At 36.1% G+C, this 21,649-nt stretch overlaps 1 protein-coding gene across 4 annotated transcripts in view; it reads right to left on the bottom strand.

Annotated features, from left to right (window-relative positions):
• Nucleotides 1–21,649, bottom strand: part of PALLD (palladin, cytoskeletal associated protein) — a 183,180-nt gene that overhangs the window by 101,188 nt on the left and 60,343 nt on the right. For all 4 annotated transcript variants that reach the window (XM_058420519.1, XM_058420520.1, XM_058420522.1 and 1 more), the window contains exons 4-9: nucleotides 21,153–21,258; nucleotides 20,085–20,159; nucleotides 17,396–17,537; nucleotides 15,832–15,855; nucleotides 7,376–7,495; nucleotides 6,297–6,609 (exon numbers count right to left, since the gene is read on the bottom strand). In XM_058420519.1, coding sequence (XP_058276502.1) covers nucleotides 6,297–6,609; nucleotides 7,376–7,495; nucleotides 15,832–15,855; nucleotides 17,396–17,537; nucleotides 20,085–20,159; nucleotides 21,153–21,258 — 780 coding nt within the window. The remainder of the gene's footprint in view (nucleotides 1–6,296; nucleotides 6,610–7,375; nucleotides 7,496–15,831; nucleotides 15,856–17,395; nucleotides 17,538–20,084; nucleotides 20,160–21,152; nucleotides 21,259–21,649) is intronic.

Raw genomic sequence — 21,649 nt, 5'->3', positions numbered from 1 at the left:
AGAAGGCAAAGCTGACTAGATATACTATATACTAGACATACTATATACTAGATATACTATTAATGAAACTTTAAAATTTAGTTTTTCCTGAAAACCAAACCCAGAATTATGAACACCATCTGTTTCAGTTTTTCAGCTTCAACTTCTACTTTCTACAGCTGAAGTCAGCAGTCCTGGCAAATGGGTTTAGCTGTATCAAGACAGAGTAAACAAAGGTGGTTCAAAACAAAAACTATATCCCTTCTCACCTACCTTCCTCCTCATAACCATCATAAGATGATGTATTTACAATTTCAAAATGATGTGTAGATTGGATATTTACATGGTCAGGGATGAAAGAACACCAAGGGAAATGTGCTTGCAAGCCATATTCAAAGCCATGTAAAAATTAAGTACCTATGATGATTTAACTGCAAGGATTAGCATGCAGGGAAGCATTTAATAATTTTGTTTGATATTTCTATCTTGTAATACCAAGAGAATCCTTGAATATTTCTGCAGGAAGTCCTTATCCAAAAGCACACTGAAAACCTCTCAGAAAATGCTGCATTTTAGAAGAACTGATGGCTTGGATTTCCTTTGCTTGATAATTTCCAAGTATTAAATCCACCCAATTACTTAGGCAAGAAGGAAAAAACCAGAAACAACAATAACAAAAATTATCAGAAATGTTTAAAAAAATCAAAATGTTTCATTTCAATGCTTTTAGTTCATGGTTACCAGAAAACTAACCATAAACTGTTTGCAGATGGATAATACAACATTTCCTGCTACATTTTCTGGTTCAAAGGTGCATCATAAACTGTTGGCATAGTATTCTACTCAACCTTGTTACAGAAAAAAAAAATTGCCTTAAATACACAATCCACCCCCCACCCCCAACCTTTGTTAGCCTTTTCTTAGAAAAAAGCCCCCTCTTAGTACCTTAAGGAACTGGTGGTAACAAAGTTATGAGAGAGGTGACAGAGCTATAAAGCAACATTCAGGCAGAAAAGAGGGAGAACGCTCTTGGAGGTGCAAAAGATTTTTAAAGTTTAAAGCATGTGTTTAAACTTTAACTGAAAGCTTAAAATTCACAGGCTCAAGCAAGTGGCAGGACTTGTGCACTTGTAGCCCAGAAGACCAGCCATATCCTAGGCAGCACCAAAGGAAGCATGACCAGCAGCTTGAGAAAGCTTAGTGTCCCTCTCCTGCTCCACCTGCTGTGCTGCATCCAGCTCTGGGGTCCCCAACACAGGAAGGACAGGGACCTGTTTGAACAAGTCCAGAGAAGACCACAAAGATGCTCAGAGGGCTGAAGCACCTCTCCTATGAAGATGGGCTGAGAGAGCCAGGATTGTTCAGCCTGGAGAAGAAAAGGTTCTGGGGAGATCTTAGAGCAGCCCTTCCAGTGCCTCAAGAGGGCCTATGGAAATCCAGAGCAGATAGGACACTTAGTGATAGGACAAGAAGTAACAGCTTTAAACTGAAAGAGGGGAGGTTTAGATTAGATACTAGGAAGACATTCCTTACTGTGAGGGTGGTGAGACACTGGAAAAGGCTGCCCAGAGAAGCTGTTGCATGCACCATCCCTTGAAGCATTCAAGGCCAAGTTGGATGGGGCTTTGAGCAGCCCGGTGTAGTGGACGGTGTCCCTGCTCTTTCCAGTGGGGCTGGAACTAGATAATCCTTAAGGGTCCTTCCAACTGAAACCATTCTATGATTCTGTTAATTTCCCTCATGCCCCTACTTGTCCTATAAACTGGATTACTTTCAGTGTTAAATTACAAATCTGAAAAAATACCAAAGCCCTGCGTACATAGCATGGTGCTGGCACACACAGCATACGTATTTCATGACTGCTTCAAGGATATTTGACTTTTCTGCTTAAAATACTGATTAGCTTTTATGTAGGCAGGATGTACACTTAGGTGTCTCCACCTACTTGGGTCAGAAAATACCGGTGCCAAAAGGAGAAAAAAACCTAAAAAATAAATGTATCACCTTTAACCTCTCTTGTTTTTCACATCTATTGTTAGAAAGAAATTCAGACTTCTATTGCTGCAGTTTCTAAAAGGCTTAAAATTAATTTGTAATTACCCTTTGACACTATGTTAACAAAGACACAAGTAAAAAGGAAATTTCTCAGCAATAACTGCCACTGGTTTTGGATCATTCTAGTCCTTGATCTGAAACAGGCAATGAAATGTGACTTTCAACCTATATTTCATAACACTTCCTATTTCCGCTCTTCTGTCTTCCAGTGGTCACAAAGATTTTCACAGTGATCCAAGATCACAAAAAAAAGACAACTAATGCCTTGTTTTAAACTTACTGTTATCTACTGCATTCAGTCCACGGGTGTGTCAGAAGACATTATAACACTTTTTATTCCTTTTCAGGATTTGCAAATTTTGCATAAGAAACGAGTCTGAGAAAATGAGGAAAAATCCTATTTCTTAGTATATTCTCCCATAAAGCCTTGTCTATTTTCATATATTATTTGTTAATAGTAAATTATAAGGCCTAGTCCAAGTGTCTGTTGATCACTGAAATGGAAATGCTTCACAAAACTTTTCCTTGTTTTAACTCCATTTCTGTTAAAATGTATTTATATAGAATGAGAGAAAAACAGCATTACAAATGAAACATCCATATATTAATTGTGAAAACAGATGCAGAAAATGCTTTGGACTTGACCATTATCAAGGGATTAACCTCATGTGCAGTTATCCTGCCTTACATTTTAGAAAATGCAGTTAGCATTAGTTATTTCTACTACAGTAGGAAATATGTGTAGATCAAGGCTTTATTGAGGGTAGACTTTAACAGCAAGATAAAGATCCAAAGGTCCTTATCAACCTTGAAAGAGCACAGTAGATGAAACAAAAGAAATTGATATGGACGGACCTTTGCTCATGAATGTAAAGTTACATGAATCATTGAACTGTTGCTTATTCTTACATATTGTTTTTCTATCCAGCTCTTCTCAATATTCTAAACAGTTTCTTACTGCTTGCAGATATCAATACAATTATTATGGAAATAATAAACTCCCTTTAAGCTTATACTCTTTGTGGTCACTATATATGACAGACTTGAATAACACTCCAACACAAAGAGGCTGAATGTGGGACAACTGCAGAGAAGCTCTCTGGTCAGCAAGCTCTGGCACCACATCGTAGTTTCACTGAGTCTATGAACTTTAAAATGATGGCTTTTTACAAAGCCAACAGACATCACAAAGGTACATCCAGTAAACGGATGAACACCATCCTTTTTTCTCTTACTGTTTTAACAGATAAATGGAAAAATAATAATTATACTGCGCCACTTGAATGGAAGTTCTTAATTTGAAACCATGGACATGTTATATACTGTTCTACAGAACACTGTTGTGTATTTTTTGCAGACATTCACACTTAGGATTATAAGGGGTTTAAGGCAGAACCTTCATACACAGACTTCACACTGAAATAAATATAAACATAATTTGCCTGATTTTGAGAGATGCAAAATATCTTAAGATAACATGCATTGCTGGGGATCTTCTGAAACCTCATCTGTGCATTACACCATTATGGACTGCAAAAATCCAAGGCACAATAATAGCTCAGCCTCCTCAAACAGGTCACTGCAGCAGAGATAATCACAGAAGTCAGGGGGTTTTGTCTCAGTTCAACAGTCCTTCCACTCTACAGGAACTCATGTTGCAAACAACATATCATGAAATATTGTGCCTTTTAACCATATTTAGAATTATTGTCTTCTAGATTTTACTTTAGCAAAATATCTGGTGTTGGCTACTTCCCCAATTCATTCTATATACATTTTTCCCACAATTTTTTTAATACTGTCATATCAAATTCTTTTAAATATTCTTAGCATCAAACTGAAGCAACAACTAATGATGCCTTAAGGATTATAAAAGAGTGTGTAACCACAATCTGAATGTTTTGTAGGACTTTAAAAACACTTTTTAAGCCTGAAAACAACTACAGTAACTCTCTGTAGCATGTCTGCTCTTGCATTAGATTGAATTGTGATAAACCATTATTTATAGGTGTATGTTATAGCTAAATTGCCAAGATGCAAATGTATTTCACACTTCAAGAAGGTACTCAGTCTCTCCTTCTTGTTAAATAAAAAATAATAATAAAAAAACACAAACCCAAAACCAGCCTCTTATTCCTAAACTCCTTGAAATTACTTTTAGTGTTGGCTGAAGAAACTGTTTTCGGAGAGTTCACAGATAAATCTGTTAAGTAATTTATAATTTTGGATAAACTTGAAAACAAGATTAGTTTGGAAATTTAAAACCAGTCTTCCTGAAAAATAAACCTATTAATGATTTTCAGAAGCATAAAGCTCTCTCCATAGTTAACAGTTTAGAAGTTTAAATAACTTTTTAAAAAGGTTGTAATAAGTGTGTTTGCTCTTATTCACTGTAGTATATGGTGATTCTGTCATCTAATAATCTATGGACAGATACAATTCCATAGATGAGTCCTTTTCAAGAGAGATCATTCTCAAGGTTGAGAGAGCTCCTTTACTAGTCAGCTAATTTTAGTTTCATTATTTTGTTCACTTTTTCCAGGGAAGCAGTTTTCCAAATGCTGAAAGTTGATTTCAAGTCTCTGCAGTCAGACATTTCTTTTTCTCCTCTTGTTGGCACTCATTCCCTTCCTTGTGCTATCACTGTGCTTGGGAGCAAAATACTTGGCTGAGGAGAAGGCAAGATTTCAATTTCTGACAGCAGCACAGACTCACACTGCCTTTGGCCAAGCAAAACATCTATCTTGACTGCGATCAAAATCAGTCTCTTGTGCATTAAGTGTTGTTAATCGCAAAACATAGAATTCAAGTGTAATTACATTGGGGATTCCAAGGTCATCAATTTGGACATCAGCAGCTGAAGGGACTTTTGCAATAGCATCTCGCTCACATTACTGTATTTTACATTCACTCTGTGTTTAAAAACAAACAAATTTTGCACACATAGCTGTGAACATTACACAATGAAAAGTCTTTATACCACATTCTTTCTCTTATCTCAGGCAACCTTGTTTCTGGGAAAGAAAGCTCTGGGGTGAAATTTCTTTTTTACTGCTCTGCTGGAGCCATAATCTCCTTTCTTCATAAGTGGGTCTTGCAACAGATATGCTGGGTACAGGACCACCTGGCTTACTCCATATCACATATCCTCTGCAAGCTGCCATTCTCAGCAACCTTCCTCCCATACATGCAACCACCACCATATATACTGTTATTTCACTACTGTCTTTCTAGTTCTTCCACTCCTCCTCCCCTTCTACAGTTGTTAGAGACTGCTTAGAATGACAAAGAGCAACTGAAAGAAAGAGTGGCTAGAGTAGAAAGGGGATACTATTAGCCTGCTGCCTCAAATGTGTTTTTGTGCATTTAAATTCGACATGAGTGCTAAAAGAGCAGCATTTTTATATTTTTCAAGTTTCCTGTGAAAACATGGTATAAAGCAAATGATTTTGCTAAGCTTGAAAACCATGTTTCATGATTCTTCTTAAAAACATTTTTATAATTTACAGTTCCTTCTGATTATTGATGCAAATGAAATAAAGTAGCATTTTAGTTCATAACACTCCAAATATTCTTGAGGGAGATGGAAAAGAGGAGTCTGTGCAATGTTAAAATCAAACTATAAGTTAATAGGGAGCATAGCATTGGTTATGCATAAGGTATCACCATTAACAAAATGCAACTGTAATTTTTTTACCACTTATTTCCACTCGCCTTTCCTAGAGCTTTGCCTTCACAGATTTTTAGCTACAGGAGAGATACTGTAATGTGGCTGAAAGCAGAACGAGCTCTGTGTTATACATAAACATAAGAAATATTAAAAACACTACACACCTGAATATCCACTGAATACACAAACCCAAGCACATGCAAAAAACCCCCAGAAACCTAACCAGCACTGAAACAGAAATAACATCCAAAAATCTCAGGCCACTATGATCTTTAGGTACAGCAACTAGGGAAAAAAAGGCACAAAGCAACAGCCACTACAATATTTCTCTCTTTGTGACTTTATCTTAAACCTCTCTGAAGACATTGGGATATAAAATGTTCCTCCCTTTGACGTAGCACTGAGTAAAGAAAACAAGTGTCTCCTGCTTTCAGCTCTCTGGCACATAAATCAGAGCAGCAGGAAGACTGTTCAAGGGACAGGCGCAGCGACTGTCCATTTGTCTAATGCTAAATCGCTTCAGGCAAAAATTTGCTGTCAACAAATATCAAGTTTATAGGAAACAAAAAAAACCACAAACAAAAATACTCACAGCTTTGGTTTGGCAAGCACAGGTGGTGGCTCCTTTGTGGGTGAAAGCAAGACAGCTGGAGGTGGGATGGATTTATCACCATTTGGCTTGCTGCTAATCATTCCATTTACTCCATGAAGAGGATGAATGCCATTTGATTTTTCCTCAGACGAATGGAGCTCTTCTTGAAGGTCTATCACACCAGGTCTCAACTCAGTGTGGTTTGCTTGGTGAATATCTGTATGTTTCTTAGGAGGAAGCTCAAGAGAGCTAATTTCAGCTGGAGGAAGTGGTGGGAAATTATGGAAATCATCACTAGAGCATTCCAAGTTGGCTAAAAGAAATCAAAAAGAATGTCTCTTCAACAAGTCATAGACAAAGTATATGGTAAATACAAGGTGTATTTTCCCTTTTTTAAAGGTGAAATATCTTTGGTTTTCTGAAGGTATTTTTCTAGTCCTCCTATTGATAATTTATGGTGAATTGGATACATAGGTGGCTATTAATTTTCTGAGTTTACTCGATACAACCTTACAAATCTATCAATCTATTTCAGGAATCAAGGCACTAATTGAGATTGGCAAGTATGGTCAACAATAGCTAAAACAAGACTTGCTCCTCCTGGAATTTCAGGATCACTGAGGAACAAATAATTTTAAAATGTTGAAGAATGACTGCATACATGGCAAGTTTGCAATGGCAGCTAGATTAGTGCATCCCACGAGAATATATATGGAAACATATCACAAAACTAAACACACCATGTCACAGTGTTTTATTTTACAGAAGGCCACCTTTAGTAGCATAATTTCATCTCTTTAGTTTTGCCTCTGCTGCCATCTAGTCTTGAACCCTAATGCTTAAGATATGCCAGAACTTTGTGGTAGAACTTTAAAAATGTATTTCACAACAATAAAAATATTAAACCAGGAAATGAACATAAGAAACATCCAGTTTGCTTTATATGAATGCACTGAGGTTGAGAAACCCCTTGTCTCACAGCAGCTATTTTTCACAAAGAAAGCAGACTGACAACTTCACAGGTAAATTAATTATATAAGATTTATGACTAAAAGCTCCTCTTTTTCTTTGTCACATACCTGAGCAGACAGTTAGTTGTGCACTGCTTGTTACTGAACCATGCTCATTTGTTGCTGTGCAGGTGAAAATTCCTGAATCTTCAGGAAAAGTTTCTGCTATTACAAGTGTACATATCTCCTCTGGAAATAAACAGAAAAATAAAGTGCATCATAAACTATTTGAAGTACCATGTAGTGTTTTTTGCACTGTGTGTTAAAAGGACACCAGAAAGTAGACTTTTACAAAGAAATACTGGGAGGACTGCAGAAGAGCTTCCAACATAAATGGCTTTAAGGAGAATCACTTTGCATCTGAAAGTTTTGCATGCTATATTTTAAAACTGGCTTGAACAGTAATTTTGCAGGTACAAGTCTGTGCAGTCATTTTACACACTCAATGTTTTTAATGCAGGATAGTACTAATTAACACAAATTAATCTAATGGTTTCCAGAAACAATTATATTTGCAGGTATTTTTTGTGTGTCTCTAAATAACACAATCACATGCCACACAATTCTTTCTTTCTGATTTTTTTTCTGTATTTAGTGCAACATTCAAATCAAATCCCATTCTCAGTAAAACTAGAAAAAATTTTCTCACTGCTTCCGATTAGCTCTTCTGTATATATAAGCAGAATTAAAAACTCCAGATGCATAAATATTCCCCTTGTGCAGAGTTTGGGAAAATATTCTCTGTCTCTGTCTGCAAAACAGTGAGAATGGATACATTAAAAATATAATAAAAAACAGTCTCCCAGTTTTGGAAACTAGAATGCTGTGACAGACATATCCCATTGCTGTTTTAAATTTGTTCATTCTACTTTGATAAGCCATGGTATATGTCTTAATTATACCAGGACTTCAGTCAGAAAACTTGTGTGATGGATTTTAGGTTGGGTCTAACAGTAATTACTGTGAAATTAATTTTATCCATTTATAATGAGCACACTTAACTATTTAGGCATATTTTTTCCAGTTTCTTCAAGAAGTCACTTTACTTGTAATGGTAGTCTGGTTTTTTAGAGACGTCACAGATAATTTAAATAATCCTACTATTTACACAACATACAGATATAATTTTATACCTGGACAATTCTACATTGTGTGTCTCCTTAATTAATTCAGAGTTTCTTTTGTTTATGCTGATTTTTCATTCTCAAAACCAAAGCAGAAAAGTTTTATAACATTCAGTTTGATTAAGAAAAAAAAAAGAAAAATGCATTTTGCAATTTGGACACTTACACACAATCCCATATATTATCACAAAATCAGCTAATAAAAGCATACTGTAAAATGAGGAAAAGTACTTTAGAATCTAATAACTTCCATATGAAAATTACTCTGTAGAAGAAGTTCAATAAGGTCAACTTCTCTTCTTATAGTTCAAATATGGAAAACATTTTCAAATAGAGGTTGTTTGGCTTTGGTGTTTTTTTTTTTTTTTTTTGTTCCCCCCCCCCCGGAATGACAGACCACTGTCTCATTTAGACAGTTAACAAAACAGTTATGAATTTTTTTCCAATTGTAAATGACAATGTATCCAAAAACTTCCTGTACTGGAAATGGGCTAAAAATGAATGACTGACTAAATATTTGGCTCAGAGTTGGTTTTCAGACAGCAGAACATGCCTTTTTTTTGGCAACGCGAACCAGTCATTCCATGTAGCTGCAAGAGTCATGTCTGGTAATACTGTAGCACGTTGGATCTTATCTAACACAGCTGAAGATTAATGACTTATGAAAGGTCTTATCAGGAAAGTAATGGGTAACACAAGCTAGTTTTTGAACTACTGAGATCAGCTTTTTTTAGAACCTTGGTGTGTCATAAGCAGTTGAAGCTGTATTGTTAACCACACGTGCGTATTCCTGGACTGAACTGACCCTGGGGATGTAATCTTATACAGGCAGCATTCTAGTTTCCTGTTCATTTAACAGCAGAATGCTGAAAACTGGATATTTTAGGACTGCAAAAGAAGACCGCTCCACCAGGCTGAGAACTGCTCTCTAAATGAGGGCAAAGGCACTAATAAAACATAGCAACCAGCAGAAGTCCTATTGTTCAAACAGCAGATCTAACTAATGCATAACATTCTTCCAGCTTTTTAAGTGTGTAAAATGATCACATGAGGAGATCTTCACTCTTCAGTGACAAAAGGATTCTAATGGATTCTATAACAATGTCTTTTTTTTACTGAGGAGGTATGTTTTAAAATGATATGTGGTTGATTGCGGTAATCTTTGTAAAAGAATTTCAAAGTAAATTAATGATGAAAATAATCAGAGATTAAAATTTAGTCTTTTCAACCAGATGAACAAACTGCAATACATATGTGATCAATCATAAGAAAACTGGCTAAACTGAAAACATGAAAATCCTAAGAACAAATCAAAAGGCAACATGGGCGAAAAGCATAGTGTGAACAACACATTGCCCTCTTCTTTATGGATTTTTCTCCTCCAAGCCAAGAATCACTCACCTCCAGGTCCTTGCTAAAAGGCTTTCTACTGTGGAACACATAGAAATGAAATACTAATTTGGCAAAAGAAAGGTTCTTTCAAGATTTCCGTAATACACTCTGGACATACTCAGTGTTCTGAGTATATTTCTACCTTTACATCCTGACTCACATAATTCTTTTACTTTCTGGTACTGTGCTAAACAGAATAGGAAGATTTGAGGGAAATAAGGTCTGTTCTACTTCCCGGCGATCATCAGCTGACTAGTAACTTCATCACAGAAATGTGTTCCAGAAAGCAGCTCTGAAATGCTGTTCTCAGGGCTTTAAAACATATTTAACACTTGACTAAATAAATACAAAAGCATTTTGTTCACTGAAACATGTAAAATGCTTAGGCATGCAAGTACTTCACTGTTTTGTCAGTTATTTAGAAAGAAAGATTACATTTTACAGAGCAATTTTTTCCCTTTATGATTCATGAGTCCATTAGGAAGGATAAACTTGGGTAAGAGAGAAAACTGTGGCATTTTAACAAATTTTATTACTGGCAATGTGTCTACTTCATAATGTTTCTCTGTATTACATTAAAGGTAGAGTAGTTCTTATATCTGCAGCTTCATCTCTGAATGTGACCATTAGCTTTCTCCACTGTAATGCACACAGTTGGGGAAAAAAGTACAGTCCTTTATTAGTAGCTGTAGGTTCAAAGCTGTAAGTTTTCTGATACACAGAGACAGTGGGGAGTCACAGTTGTGGTTTTCTGACAAAGACCCAACAAAACAGAACTCCGCCAACTTGTGCCCAATTCTCCCTCACGTTCCACAAGTGCTTAACTCCAGTTTAACTCAAAGCAATAGGCCCACTGGGTTATTTCTCATCTAGGTATCTGTGCATCTTTTATATAAAGAGAACAGAAAAGTGTGAAAATAGAAAAGAATATGCAGAGTAGCATAATAAAGGGTAGTACAGCAGAGCTGTAGATGACTTAGCTTGCAATAACATAGCAAAAAAATGTATTCAATTTGCCTGTTTCTGATGAACACTGTCACATACACCTTACCCAGCCAGAGAGCAGTTCTGGCTTATTCAGTAGGCTTTGTGTCACTCAGGGAATGAAGAGTAAAGTTTTTAGAAGATGCACAAAACTGACTACGCTTGAAGATATTTCAAACAGTATGATACGAAAACTGAACAACACCAAATGTGATTGTGAACAAGGAAAAAAATGAAGTTTTAGGGTGGAGAGCCTAGGTCACACAATATGCCGTCAATAAGCAAGACGTCTGCTATCTAGCCAGATTTGGTACAATAAATGGGAACACTATGGCAAGAAAAAAATTACCCTGTTCAGGTTTGAGGAGAAATTAATCCAGTTATCACTGTCAAGGAAAAGTTTATGCTAAGGCTTACCCTAAGGTAGTTGTGATACTGCAGATGCCTAAGCCACATAGTTTGAAATTAAGTTAGGTATATACATCAAAGCTAGAATGAATGCATTCAGCAACATAGCTGTGAATATTACTGCATTCCAAAAAGCTTTAAATGTTTAAAATCAGAGAGAAATGAGAGTATTTTTTTAAATCACATAGTACAAAACAGATCAGATGTTTACTTTGAATTTGGAAGCATCAACAAGCAAGAATAGATGTAGTAGTCAGACTTCAGATGAGTTCACTGACAGTAACAGAATTCTATAGGGATCTTGGGCTCTCAGAGTACAATTGAAAATTTGATTGATAAACAATAATATGTAAGTTGATCAGACCACCTTAAATGAATGGGAATTTTAACCAATTTTCATTTTTTTTCTCTTAATCTGCCTTCTTGAGATACATCTCAGAGAAGATTGCTCTCTCCAAGCCCTTGTTTGCTTCTCAAAAGTGAAAGATGACTGATCCTTAATTGTAATTCTCTTTTTCACTAAAAAGTGCAAGCATCTGGCATGCCTGCTAATCTACTAAAGCTTCTATGTTTTGAATTTCATCAGCTACCGGAAAGGTGATTTTCTTGGTACAGGGAAGCTGTGAGGATTTCTGTAACATTTGCCATATATTTTCAGTTTCAAATATTATGCAGAAATAGAGGAGAATTTCTAAAGGAGTTACTTACTAGAGTGAAGGCTCTGGAACAGAGCAGTTAAACAGGAAACAAGAAAGCACAATCCAAGAGAAGTGATGACTATCTTTTGAGATGTGTTTGGTGAACATACACAGTATTGTGCTTAGGAAAAAAACCCCATGTATGTGTGGCAATTCCCTGGCAATTTAAGCAAAATTACTTCATACAGTTTTCTTCTTACATGCTGTTAGACAATCGTTCTAATGTAATTCAATACAGTTTGTGGCTGTCTCCAGACAGCTGAGTAATGGTCAAAATATCAACAGCTGGCAAGTGATTCTATGGGATTTTTCATTCTCAGGCAGCCTGTGTTTGAAGGATTCAATCAGTATAAAGTCAAAATGTCCAAGAAAGAAGTACAGAACAGGTAATTTGACAAACCGTGATGTTGGCTTTAAGTAATCTGACTAGCTATTAATTCACAAAGCAGTCTGGAGGGATTTGCAATGCAAACTGATTTCTGTCTAGACAGAAAAAGGAGTGCAAAACACATTAGCGTAGATAGAGTATAACAAAAAAAAGGTAGCCAAGAAACCCCCTTTGCTTCTTAATTTCTTACCTGTGTGACTTCATGGAATATTTTTCCTTTAAATCATTAGTACTGACCTATCAAAGGACAACCTTTGTTACTGAATTCTATTAAGAGTTTATTGATGGTTGGACTTTGGTCGACAATCAGCAATTAAAGTCACACTACAGCTTGTTACAATTTCCGTAAAATTCCATGGATGTTCTACACTTGGAAAAATTTTTAGAAAACATGTCCATCTTTCAAAATTCTGAATAATTATCTAGCATGTGCATGTTTCTGTATCAATCATGCATATATATTAACCATCTGCATTGACTAGCAGTTATGTGCTGGCTTCATGAAAAATTTTCTCTGAAGGCATTGTTTAGTCTGGCTTCCAAGAGTATGAATTACATCACAAACCAGTGCTGCATCTATTACATTTCTGATACCCATAACCAGCTTCCTGTTCTACAAATTTTAAGATACTTCATTACATCCTAAACCCCAGTGTTACTTATTACCAATGGTACTACTAATATACAAAACATTCCTCATTATTTATACCAAAAGGAAATATTTACATTTTGTACCAAATTTTATTTACATTCCCTTTTCATGCACAGTGTCAATCCCTACACAAATAAACCAGTAAGTGTACTGTCATTAATTTTTGTAGTGTGTAGGACACTGCACTATTTAAGATACTACATTGTTTAATAGGGCTTAGTAGGAAAAGGTAAGCGCATGAATCTTAAGGGTAGTGTAGTGCTTACTCAATGAATCCAGGCACAACAAAATATCACACTGAAATTCTTCCACAGACTGAAAGCACAGGAAGGTGCTCATAAATATATATTGCAACCTAATTACAAGCATGAAAAAAAATAAGTAATCCAACAACAAACCAGCCAGACTGCAGTCAGGCATTCACTACTGTTACGTCTATAAAACTGCAACAATACAGATACCAAAACAGAAATGCCTTCCTATTGTTGCCTTGCCAACTCTCGAGAGTGGTATGAGGTATCTTGACATTAAATAACTTTTCGGTACTTGAGAAGACTCAAGAAATGCACCTTTCATGTAAGAATCCATTCCCTAGTACCCTTTAGAAGACTTCAGGTATCTCCTCTCAGGGTCTGCAAGCTACCCAGGAATGGGAAGAATATTCAGCACTTTCCATAGGTATGTGAGAGGGCTGGCAAAGGGATGATCTCTTTGGACTCAGAATCTCGCCTTCTATTTCCTATTTCAGGCAGCAGTTATAAAAACAAATTGATAGTTTTGTGAACTAATATCACCATTCTTCCACAGCAGTAACTGTCAGAGAGGCTATACAAACCTTCAACTTACAATATGAAAATTAGTTGTTCATGAAATAAAATCTTCTTGCAAGAAGCATAATATACGATTTCCATTGTACTCAACTATTTACACAAAGGAAACCTTTTCTTTCTAGCAAAAAAGTGCTTCTCCTTTCTACTAGATGATGATGCATTCCTACTCTAAAATATTTAGTTAATCTAGCATTACATGCATTAGGTTTACTGAAGAGGGTGAAAGGGTAAAAAAAAAATTATCAAAATGAAGCAAATATTCATGACCACAAATTTTGACAGAAGAGTCTTAAATTGGTTATTAAAACCTCTAAGATCGGCTAGTAAATTTATACTTCTTAGAAACTTCTGTGTAAAATTTCACTCCTTTCAGATACTATCTATCATGTTGAAGGACTAATTGAACACAGCTCAAGTGATTCTCTAGAAAAGAAGTTCCAAGTAAGAACGAGCCAGATATACTAGGTATGATTCTGATAATGTTGGTAGATTAAATCTAGAAAAGGTTTTGCTACTTTGACAGAAGGAATGTTCCTCTGAGAAGGGGAAAAAAAGTCAACGTATTGACCAGATTCTTTTTTCAAGATACCAAGAAAACAGCTAAACTGGGAGACTTATTCTGTAATACATGTTACAGGAGAATGTTCTAAGAAAGTTAAAGAATTAAACATATTTCAACACAAACCTATTGTCCTTTATTTATTTTCATATCCAAAGCCTTGATATGATACTGAAACTCTCTTGAAAGTGTATTGTACCCTAACTTACAATATTTAAACCTTAAAGTTTGTGTTATGATTATAAAATTCTAATAGCCCATTGCTAGCACTTGGACATGTTTTAATTCCTCATTAGAGTTTAATTTGGTTTCCCAATACTCCCCTTTCCTTCACATGGCTCACATTTCAAGCCTCCACAAATCAGATCATTCAGTCACACATATTCAGGGCACCAGTTAATACCAGAGCTGATGATGTTGCACACCATGATTAACAGTATTAATTGTTAGGACAGAGCATGCACACTTGTGTGTGTGCAATCTATATGTATAATGGACATGAGGCAAAATGGGTACATAACAATTTTGTGAAGCAGAAAGAAAATTAGTGAATAGCTGACAAAGAAAAGATTTTTCCCTCTTTCCTTCCTCTAATTTCCATGAAAATTAAAGGAAAGCTGCATTTTTCATAGTCACTGTGCTGCTTTACAAAAATATCTCAGCTGCTAGGTCTGTCCTGCCTGTCAGTTCAGCTCCTCAGAGTTTAGAACATCCTCCCACTGCTAACATCCTTCAGAGACACTCTTTGGAAATATTCAGATTCTAGATAGAAAACTTTCCTGTTTTTTTCAGTGTCATAATTAAAACTCTCTCCAAATTCAAGAATATTCAAGCACAACTGGCCACCCTCTTAAAGCAAAGTAAGACTATTGCTGTCTCCCTTCTACATGTTTTACTCAGAAACAGTAAAGAACATTTTCAGTCTTTTAGCATCCACTTACTATTCAAGAATCTCCCCCAATATGTAATGATGTATAATGGGAAAATGAAGCAGGCAGAGAAAACCTGCAGCTGGAAGAATAGTTTTTACTTGTTGAAATCTAGGACTTTTGTCTTGTGAATAGGCTAGAAAAATTCAGTCAGTGCTCTTTTTTTTTTTTTTTTTTTTTAATAGGATCAGATTTTACTTGTGTTTTAGACACATCACATCTGCCAAGCTGGATTGGTAAAACTAGCACTTAGTGGTTGGGTGTTACGTAATTCTTATGAGCACCATTTGGGTAATGGAATTTTGTGGGACTTGTCCCTTTTCCCTCAGTAGCATGTAAGCCATTTACTCTCCTTGCTGTTCTAAATGGAATTTACTGTTTAACTAATAAAGGAATTGATGTAAAGGACAGAGTACAGTATGGGAGGTGTGATAAAGCAGCATTGTCTTTAAGGGGGTTTCAATTTACCAATGTTCAGCAGAAATACTTTTCTATTTATGGCTTCAGTACAAACTCAAAGAGCTAGTGAATCAAGAGATTATTTTTTCATATGATTCTTACCAGGTTCAGTTGCAGATCGTGGCTCTGCATATCACATCATAAGAAGGAAAAACAAACAAGAAAGAATATATTAGAGATTATATTAATAAATATCAGTGTAGTGATGATATATGATAGTGTAATAATGTAAATAAGTAGAGAACCTGTGCAGACATTACAAAATCAACAAGACTTAAATTGCTCTTCAGTAGCAGCAGTTATTACTTCTAGCCATTAGCACTGAAATGGGAAGAGGAAAGGACTCTGTCCAAAACTGAATCCTGACAGACTAAATTCATGATCTTTTTCCATCCTGTATTAAAAGCAGCCACTTCAGATTATTGCCTGTGCTGGTTTTGGCTGAGTGCAGCTGTGCCAGATGTGCTAGAACTTCAATATGAACTGGAGTCAAAAGCAGGCAAGTGGGATGCCACAACTGGCACCACTAATGTGTTTTTCTCAATCCCTTTGGCAGCAGAGTGCAGGCCAAGTTGGCTTTCACTTGGAGTAGTGTCCAGGACCTCTTGTTGCTAGTCAGACTAGAAACAAGGAGAGGAGTTAATTGCAATGTTAAATTCAATGCTAGGGTCCAATGAGACCAGATGTGAAGATTGTAACGCCAGTACCTTTAAATTGTTGTAACCTGTGATTTGAGTTGTGTATTATAGGAATTACTATACCAGGAACAACATGAAACAATTGAGGAGAAGCCCTCACAAGAAGCAGTGCAAGGGCAGTGATGACCTGGCCTGGGCTAACTTTGGTGCTCAGTAAGTCCATGCAACACACCACCTCTCCTGTCCTGAGTGTCTCCATAACAGATGGAGACCAAAGACATGGAATAACTGAACTCAAAACAGGTTTTGTGAAATTTTACAGAGATGATGCACAGACTAAGGGAATGATATCTGTGTATTAGACCAAAGGATGAGAAGTGGTGGTTCATGAGAATCTCTTGGCTAGTGTGGGACCTGAGCATGACCTAAATAGTATGGAATAACTGGGTGGAAAATGTCCTGGTTTTAAGTGGGATAGAGTTAATTTTCTTCGCAGTAGCTGGTACTGGGCTGTGTTTAAGATCTGTCCTTAAAACAGTGTTGGTGATACAGAGACTTTTTTTTTTATAAAGGCCTTTTCTGCTACTTGTGTCTTGCTGATACAGCTGTGGAGGCTGGGGATGCACAAAGAATTGGGAGGGAACACAGCCAGGGCAAACGAACTGCACTGATCAAAGTGATATTCCGTACCATACAACACCATGCTCAGCATATATATTTGGGTGAAGAAGGAGGAAGGGGTAACATTCAGAATTAGGGCATTTGTCTTCCCTTGCAACTTACAGGTTATGGAACCTTCCTTTCCTCAGAACGGCTAAACACCTGCCTGCCAATGGGAAGGGGTGAAAAGATTTCTTGTTTTGCCTTTCTTCTGAGACTTTTGCTTTCCCTATTAAACTGTATCTCAACCCATGAGTTTTCTCACTCTTACTTTTCCAATTCACTTCGCCCGCACACTGGGGGAGAGTGAATGAGGATCTGTGTGCTCCTCAACTGCTGGCTGAAGTTAAACCATGACATTGCCTTACTTTTTTGGAGAATTCTGAAGTCTGGAGAATCTTGAATTTCAATGCCCTGTCGAAACCACTTAACATGAATGGGAGGGGGTCCTCTGACTCTGCATTCCAATACCACGACTTGTCCTTCAGATGCTGTGGCATTTTGAAGCTCCTGAAATATAAACGTCAGAAAATTCACAGCAGCATTTTACATTCTTAAAAATAGCCATTTCTCCCCTTTGTAATTCAACTTTATTTTATTGTGTGATAACATTTTTGCAATAGGTATTTTCTTTCATTCTGATTGAATTAAATAAATTAATTTAAAAATGACTTATTTACAAATATATTCTTAAGAAGACCAAAGATAGGAAAAGTGAAGAAGTATTTAATTCCTCAAATTAATACATGCAGATAGCTGCAGTTTGAGCTTTCCATTTTTATTCTTCTTCCACAAACTGAAATGAAAATTCTGGAACTACCTACACATTGATTGACTTAATCCTGAGACAGTAGCTGAGCTGCTTTTGGGTCCAGCTCTAGAAGGTGGAGGTGCTTTGCATCTGAGCCGTATATAACAAACCAAGCAAAAGTAGATGATACCAATATGATTATTAACTAGTGTTTGGATAGCTTCTGAGACAGTACTCTGGCTATAATAAATCCTTGTACACATGTGAAAAAATTCAGAAAAGTCTAGATCTTTAATGAAGAGCTGATGTGAGAGGGAAACACAATATTTAAGTAACAGAACTGACAGGTGATAGCCACTATTTTTACCTTTGTTCTCTACTTTAAGATTATAAATCAGAGTATTTTTTAACTCTGCAGTAGCTGTATCATTTCCTTCGCAATTTATTGACAAAGTATTAGACCTTAATGCAGCAAAGCACTTGAAGTTAGAGCTAAGTTCAGTAATTTCTAGTTTCTATTCATAGATCTCTAGTTAATCAAATGCATAAGAATTTTATTACATGGAAACCTAAAAATCTTTGAGCTGTTCCCTGAACTTTGTATGGAGAGAAATTTCTGTCAGGAATCTAGATGTAGTACCTATTTTGTTGTTCATATCTGGTTTGTTTCTTCTGTAAATTTTGTTTGTTTGTTTGGTTGGTTGGTTTTTGTTTGTTTTTTTTTGTTTAATATGTCCCAGCTGTTTTAAGCAAGTTAATAATGAATTTCAGGGACAAGAGATATGAGCATTAGGAAGAAACAGCAGTTTTCGTTGTTTTATTAGTTTCTGGATGGGGGATGACTTCTCTTGTTTCCCACTCTTACTTGGAAATTGCCTGCCTCCCAGCCCTGCAGTAGGCACATTCTCTAATCTCTTGCTATTCACTATTCACCCTCCTGTGGCACGTGCAGTATGGGTGTGGAATTATGAGGGACAGAATCAGACCTTTCTTAACATGAGACAGGAATATGATGGAGCCAAGCTCGACAGCTGTAGAGAGCAGGGCTTACTCTTGATTACTCTTACTCTTATCTCTAGGCAAAACTAGTTACTGTTCCATATTAATTTTTAATCAATTTTTTTCCTGAAGTAATAACAAGAAATATTTCATTTTGGCTTCAACAAATAGTGATTAAATAATTCCTACTATGGAAATCATTGTTTGAGGCACAATGAAATAATGTTTTCAATTGAAATTGTATTTTATAGATCAGGGCAGCATGCCATTCTTTTTTTTGCTGCTACCTGATTCCCAGTTCTTAAGTTTGATTTGGGATGAACATGAAGATAAATATTGACTTAAGTAATTACCTAAGAAATACTGAATAAAATTCTCTGAATAGAAAATTCTCTTCCAAAAAGTATGATCAGCAGGACTAGAGAAAGGACTGGCTCTTATACTCAGCACCGGTGAGGCTGCACCTTGAATCTCATGCTCAGTTTTGGCCTCCTCAGGAAAAACATTGAGGCATGGGAATATGTCCAAAGAAGAGCAACAAACCTAGTAAAGGGTTTAGAGCACAAACTCTGAGGAGCAGCTGAGAGAGCTGGGGTTGTTGGTGCCAACAGAGGCTTGTGGAGATGTTATTGCCCTCTACAACTACCTGAAAGGAATTTGTAATGAAGTGGGGGTTGGGGTCTTCTCACAAGCAACACGCAATTGGACAAGAGGAAATGGCTTCAGGGTGTGACAGGGGAGGTTTAGACTAGATACTGGGAAAATTGTTTTCCAAGAAAGGGTTGCCAAGAACTGCCTGCCCAGTGAAGTGGTTGAGTCTCCATCTGTGGAGGTATTTTAAAGCCTTTAAATATGGCACCAACATGGTTAATTGTTCTTGGTTGTGCTGGGTTAGTGGTTGGGCTTGATGATCTTAAAGGTCTTTTCCAACCAAAGTGGTTTCTATGATTTTTACCTTACAATTTTTTTTCCAAATCACAGTTTAAAAGTCTATGGTACTTGTTTTTATCAGTAGATAAATTATTGCGAAGCAGGCTTTGTCAAGACTCTTGTGCCTACCTTGCTATATTTTACAATTTATCACTGGAGAACAATCACAGGCATAAGACAAACTTATACAGAATATTCATTTAAATCCACTAGTAGAATGAATAAGAACACTGTTTCAGTGGAAAATTTTCTTAGGAAGTCATCAATACTGAAAAGTTTGAATGTGATCAAATCTTCCTGCATTAGGATACATAACTGTGATATTTTCTTTTGGACTATAGGAGTATGATATAAAAATCACAATGGATAAGACATACCTTTGTAAAAATAGGTGCAGAATAGATAGGCTTGGGTCCCTCCAGATGGTGCAGGTATGAAGTAGGGCTTTGAACCTGCAAAGCAATGCAACAATATATGCTATAAAGTGGAAAGAATACTAGTTTCAATTATATGGTCCCTGCATCTATGCAAAAATGCAAACTCTCACATGTGCAGTCTTATTATGGTGTTCTCTTTCTACCATACTTCTTTAGAGACATCACTGTTTCACATCTGTTATATTTCTGCAATCAAACTGCAAGCTTTGAAGGCTTCTGTACTTCCAATGAGAATTTTGTATCCAATTGTCTTTGCTTTAAAATATCTTGAGAATTTGACTCCTGTTAATAGTCAAGTAGATCCTTTGCACTGAAGCATTTTTGCTTCTCCTGCTTCTGCATCTTTTCACTGGTGCAGTGATAAATAAATCCAGGCACATAAAAGCTTATCAAGGTTAGCCTAAGAAAGGGAAAAGATTTTACTATGTACAGGCTGACAGAGATTTTAATTTTGTTTGTATTTTATGATTTACATGCAAACTCTAAGTCAGCCACAGCGGCATTAAAGACTTAGTGCAAATGAATGAATAATGATTTTCTATATTTAACATCCAGATAGTGAAATTTATTTTTCTCTGAAATGCCCCAAAAAAAAGACAGCAATATTAAATTTAATAACAAAATTTTAAAATTCTGCTAAAAAATATTGCAGGGATTCATTTGTAGTACATTCTTTCGGGACTAGAATAAGTAACTTTTAATTGATAAACTCTGTGATTTTCAAAATCACCAGATCTGTCTGCTGCTCAAATGCTGTGCTGATTTACACACTGTATAAGAATACATATATTCATAATATATATAAGAAATATATAAATGTATATTTTCTTTTATGTCCCATTCAGTGGATAAATACTTAATTTTTAAAAATAATAATTCTTAATACAATAATGTAAGTTTATAGTTTAACAATATAATTCCTCAAAATTATGTTTTTTCAGGAGTTGCAAATCTTGGAAGAAAATTTGAAACATTTTTACTAATTTAAAAATTGGTGTCTAAAAATACCTGCTGACTGGGCACAGAGATAGGTTGAATTACAGCTGTGGTCACTCCTGATTTTGGTGTAGAAGATCCTATTGTCAAGGAAACAGAAGTGGTTTTCTTTTGGGCCCTGAAAAATAAAAACCCAGGAAGTGTTTTATAGGATCTGAAATGAGAATGTGTTAGTTTTTGATACGTAATCCACCTTGTACTTTCTACATATTTAAATATGTCATTATCAACTGAAAAGATCAACATGAATGAGGAAGATGAAGATGGATGGATAAAGCTTGAGTAGAACACAACCTCTGGCTAATTTACGCTTCCTCACACAATAAAAAGTACTGATTATAGAAGAAACTAAAAGGTATTTTGTTTCTTTTATTGAAGTCCTCTACAATTTCTTTGGAGGCACTGGACTGGGTGACCACAAACGAAAAGTTGGTTAACTTGTGAATATTAAAAGTTGGTATCAATATATACATTGTCAGGGTAAGGCCAGCCTTCTCTGACAGAACAAG

This window comes from Hirundo rustica, chromosome 5 (genome assembly GCF_015227805.2).
Source record: "Hirundo rustica isolate bHirRus1 chromosome 5, bHirRus1.pri.v3, whole genome shotgun sequence".
In the NCBI taxonomy this organism is placed as follows: Eukaryota; Metazoa; Chordata; class Aves; order Passeriformes; family Hirundinidae; genus Hirundo; species Hirundo rustica.
The sequence above is the reverse complement of the archived record's forward strand: the minus strand, read 5'-3'. Positions and strand labels throughout refer to the sequence as shown.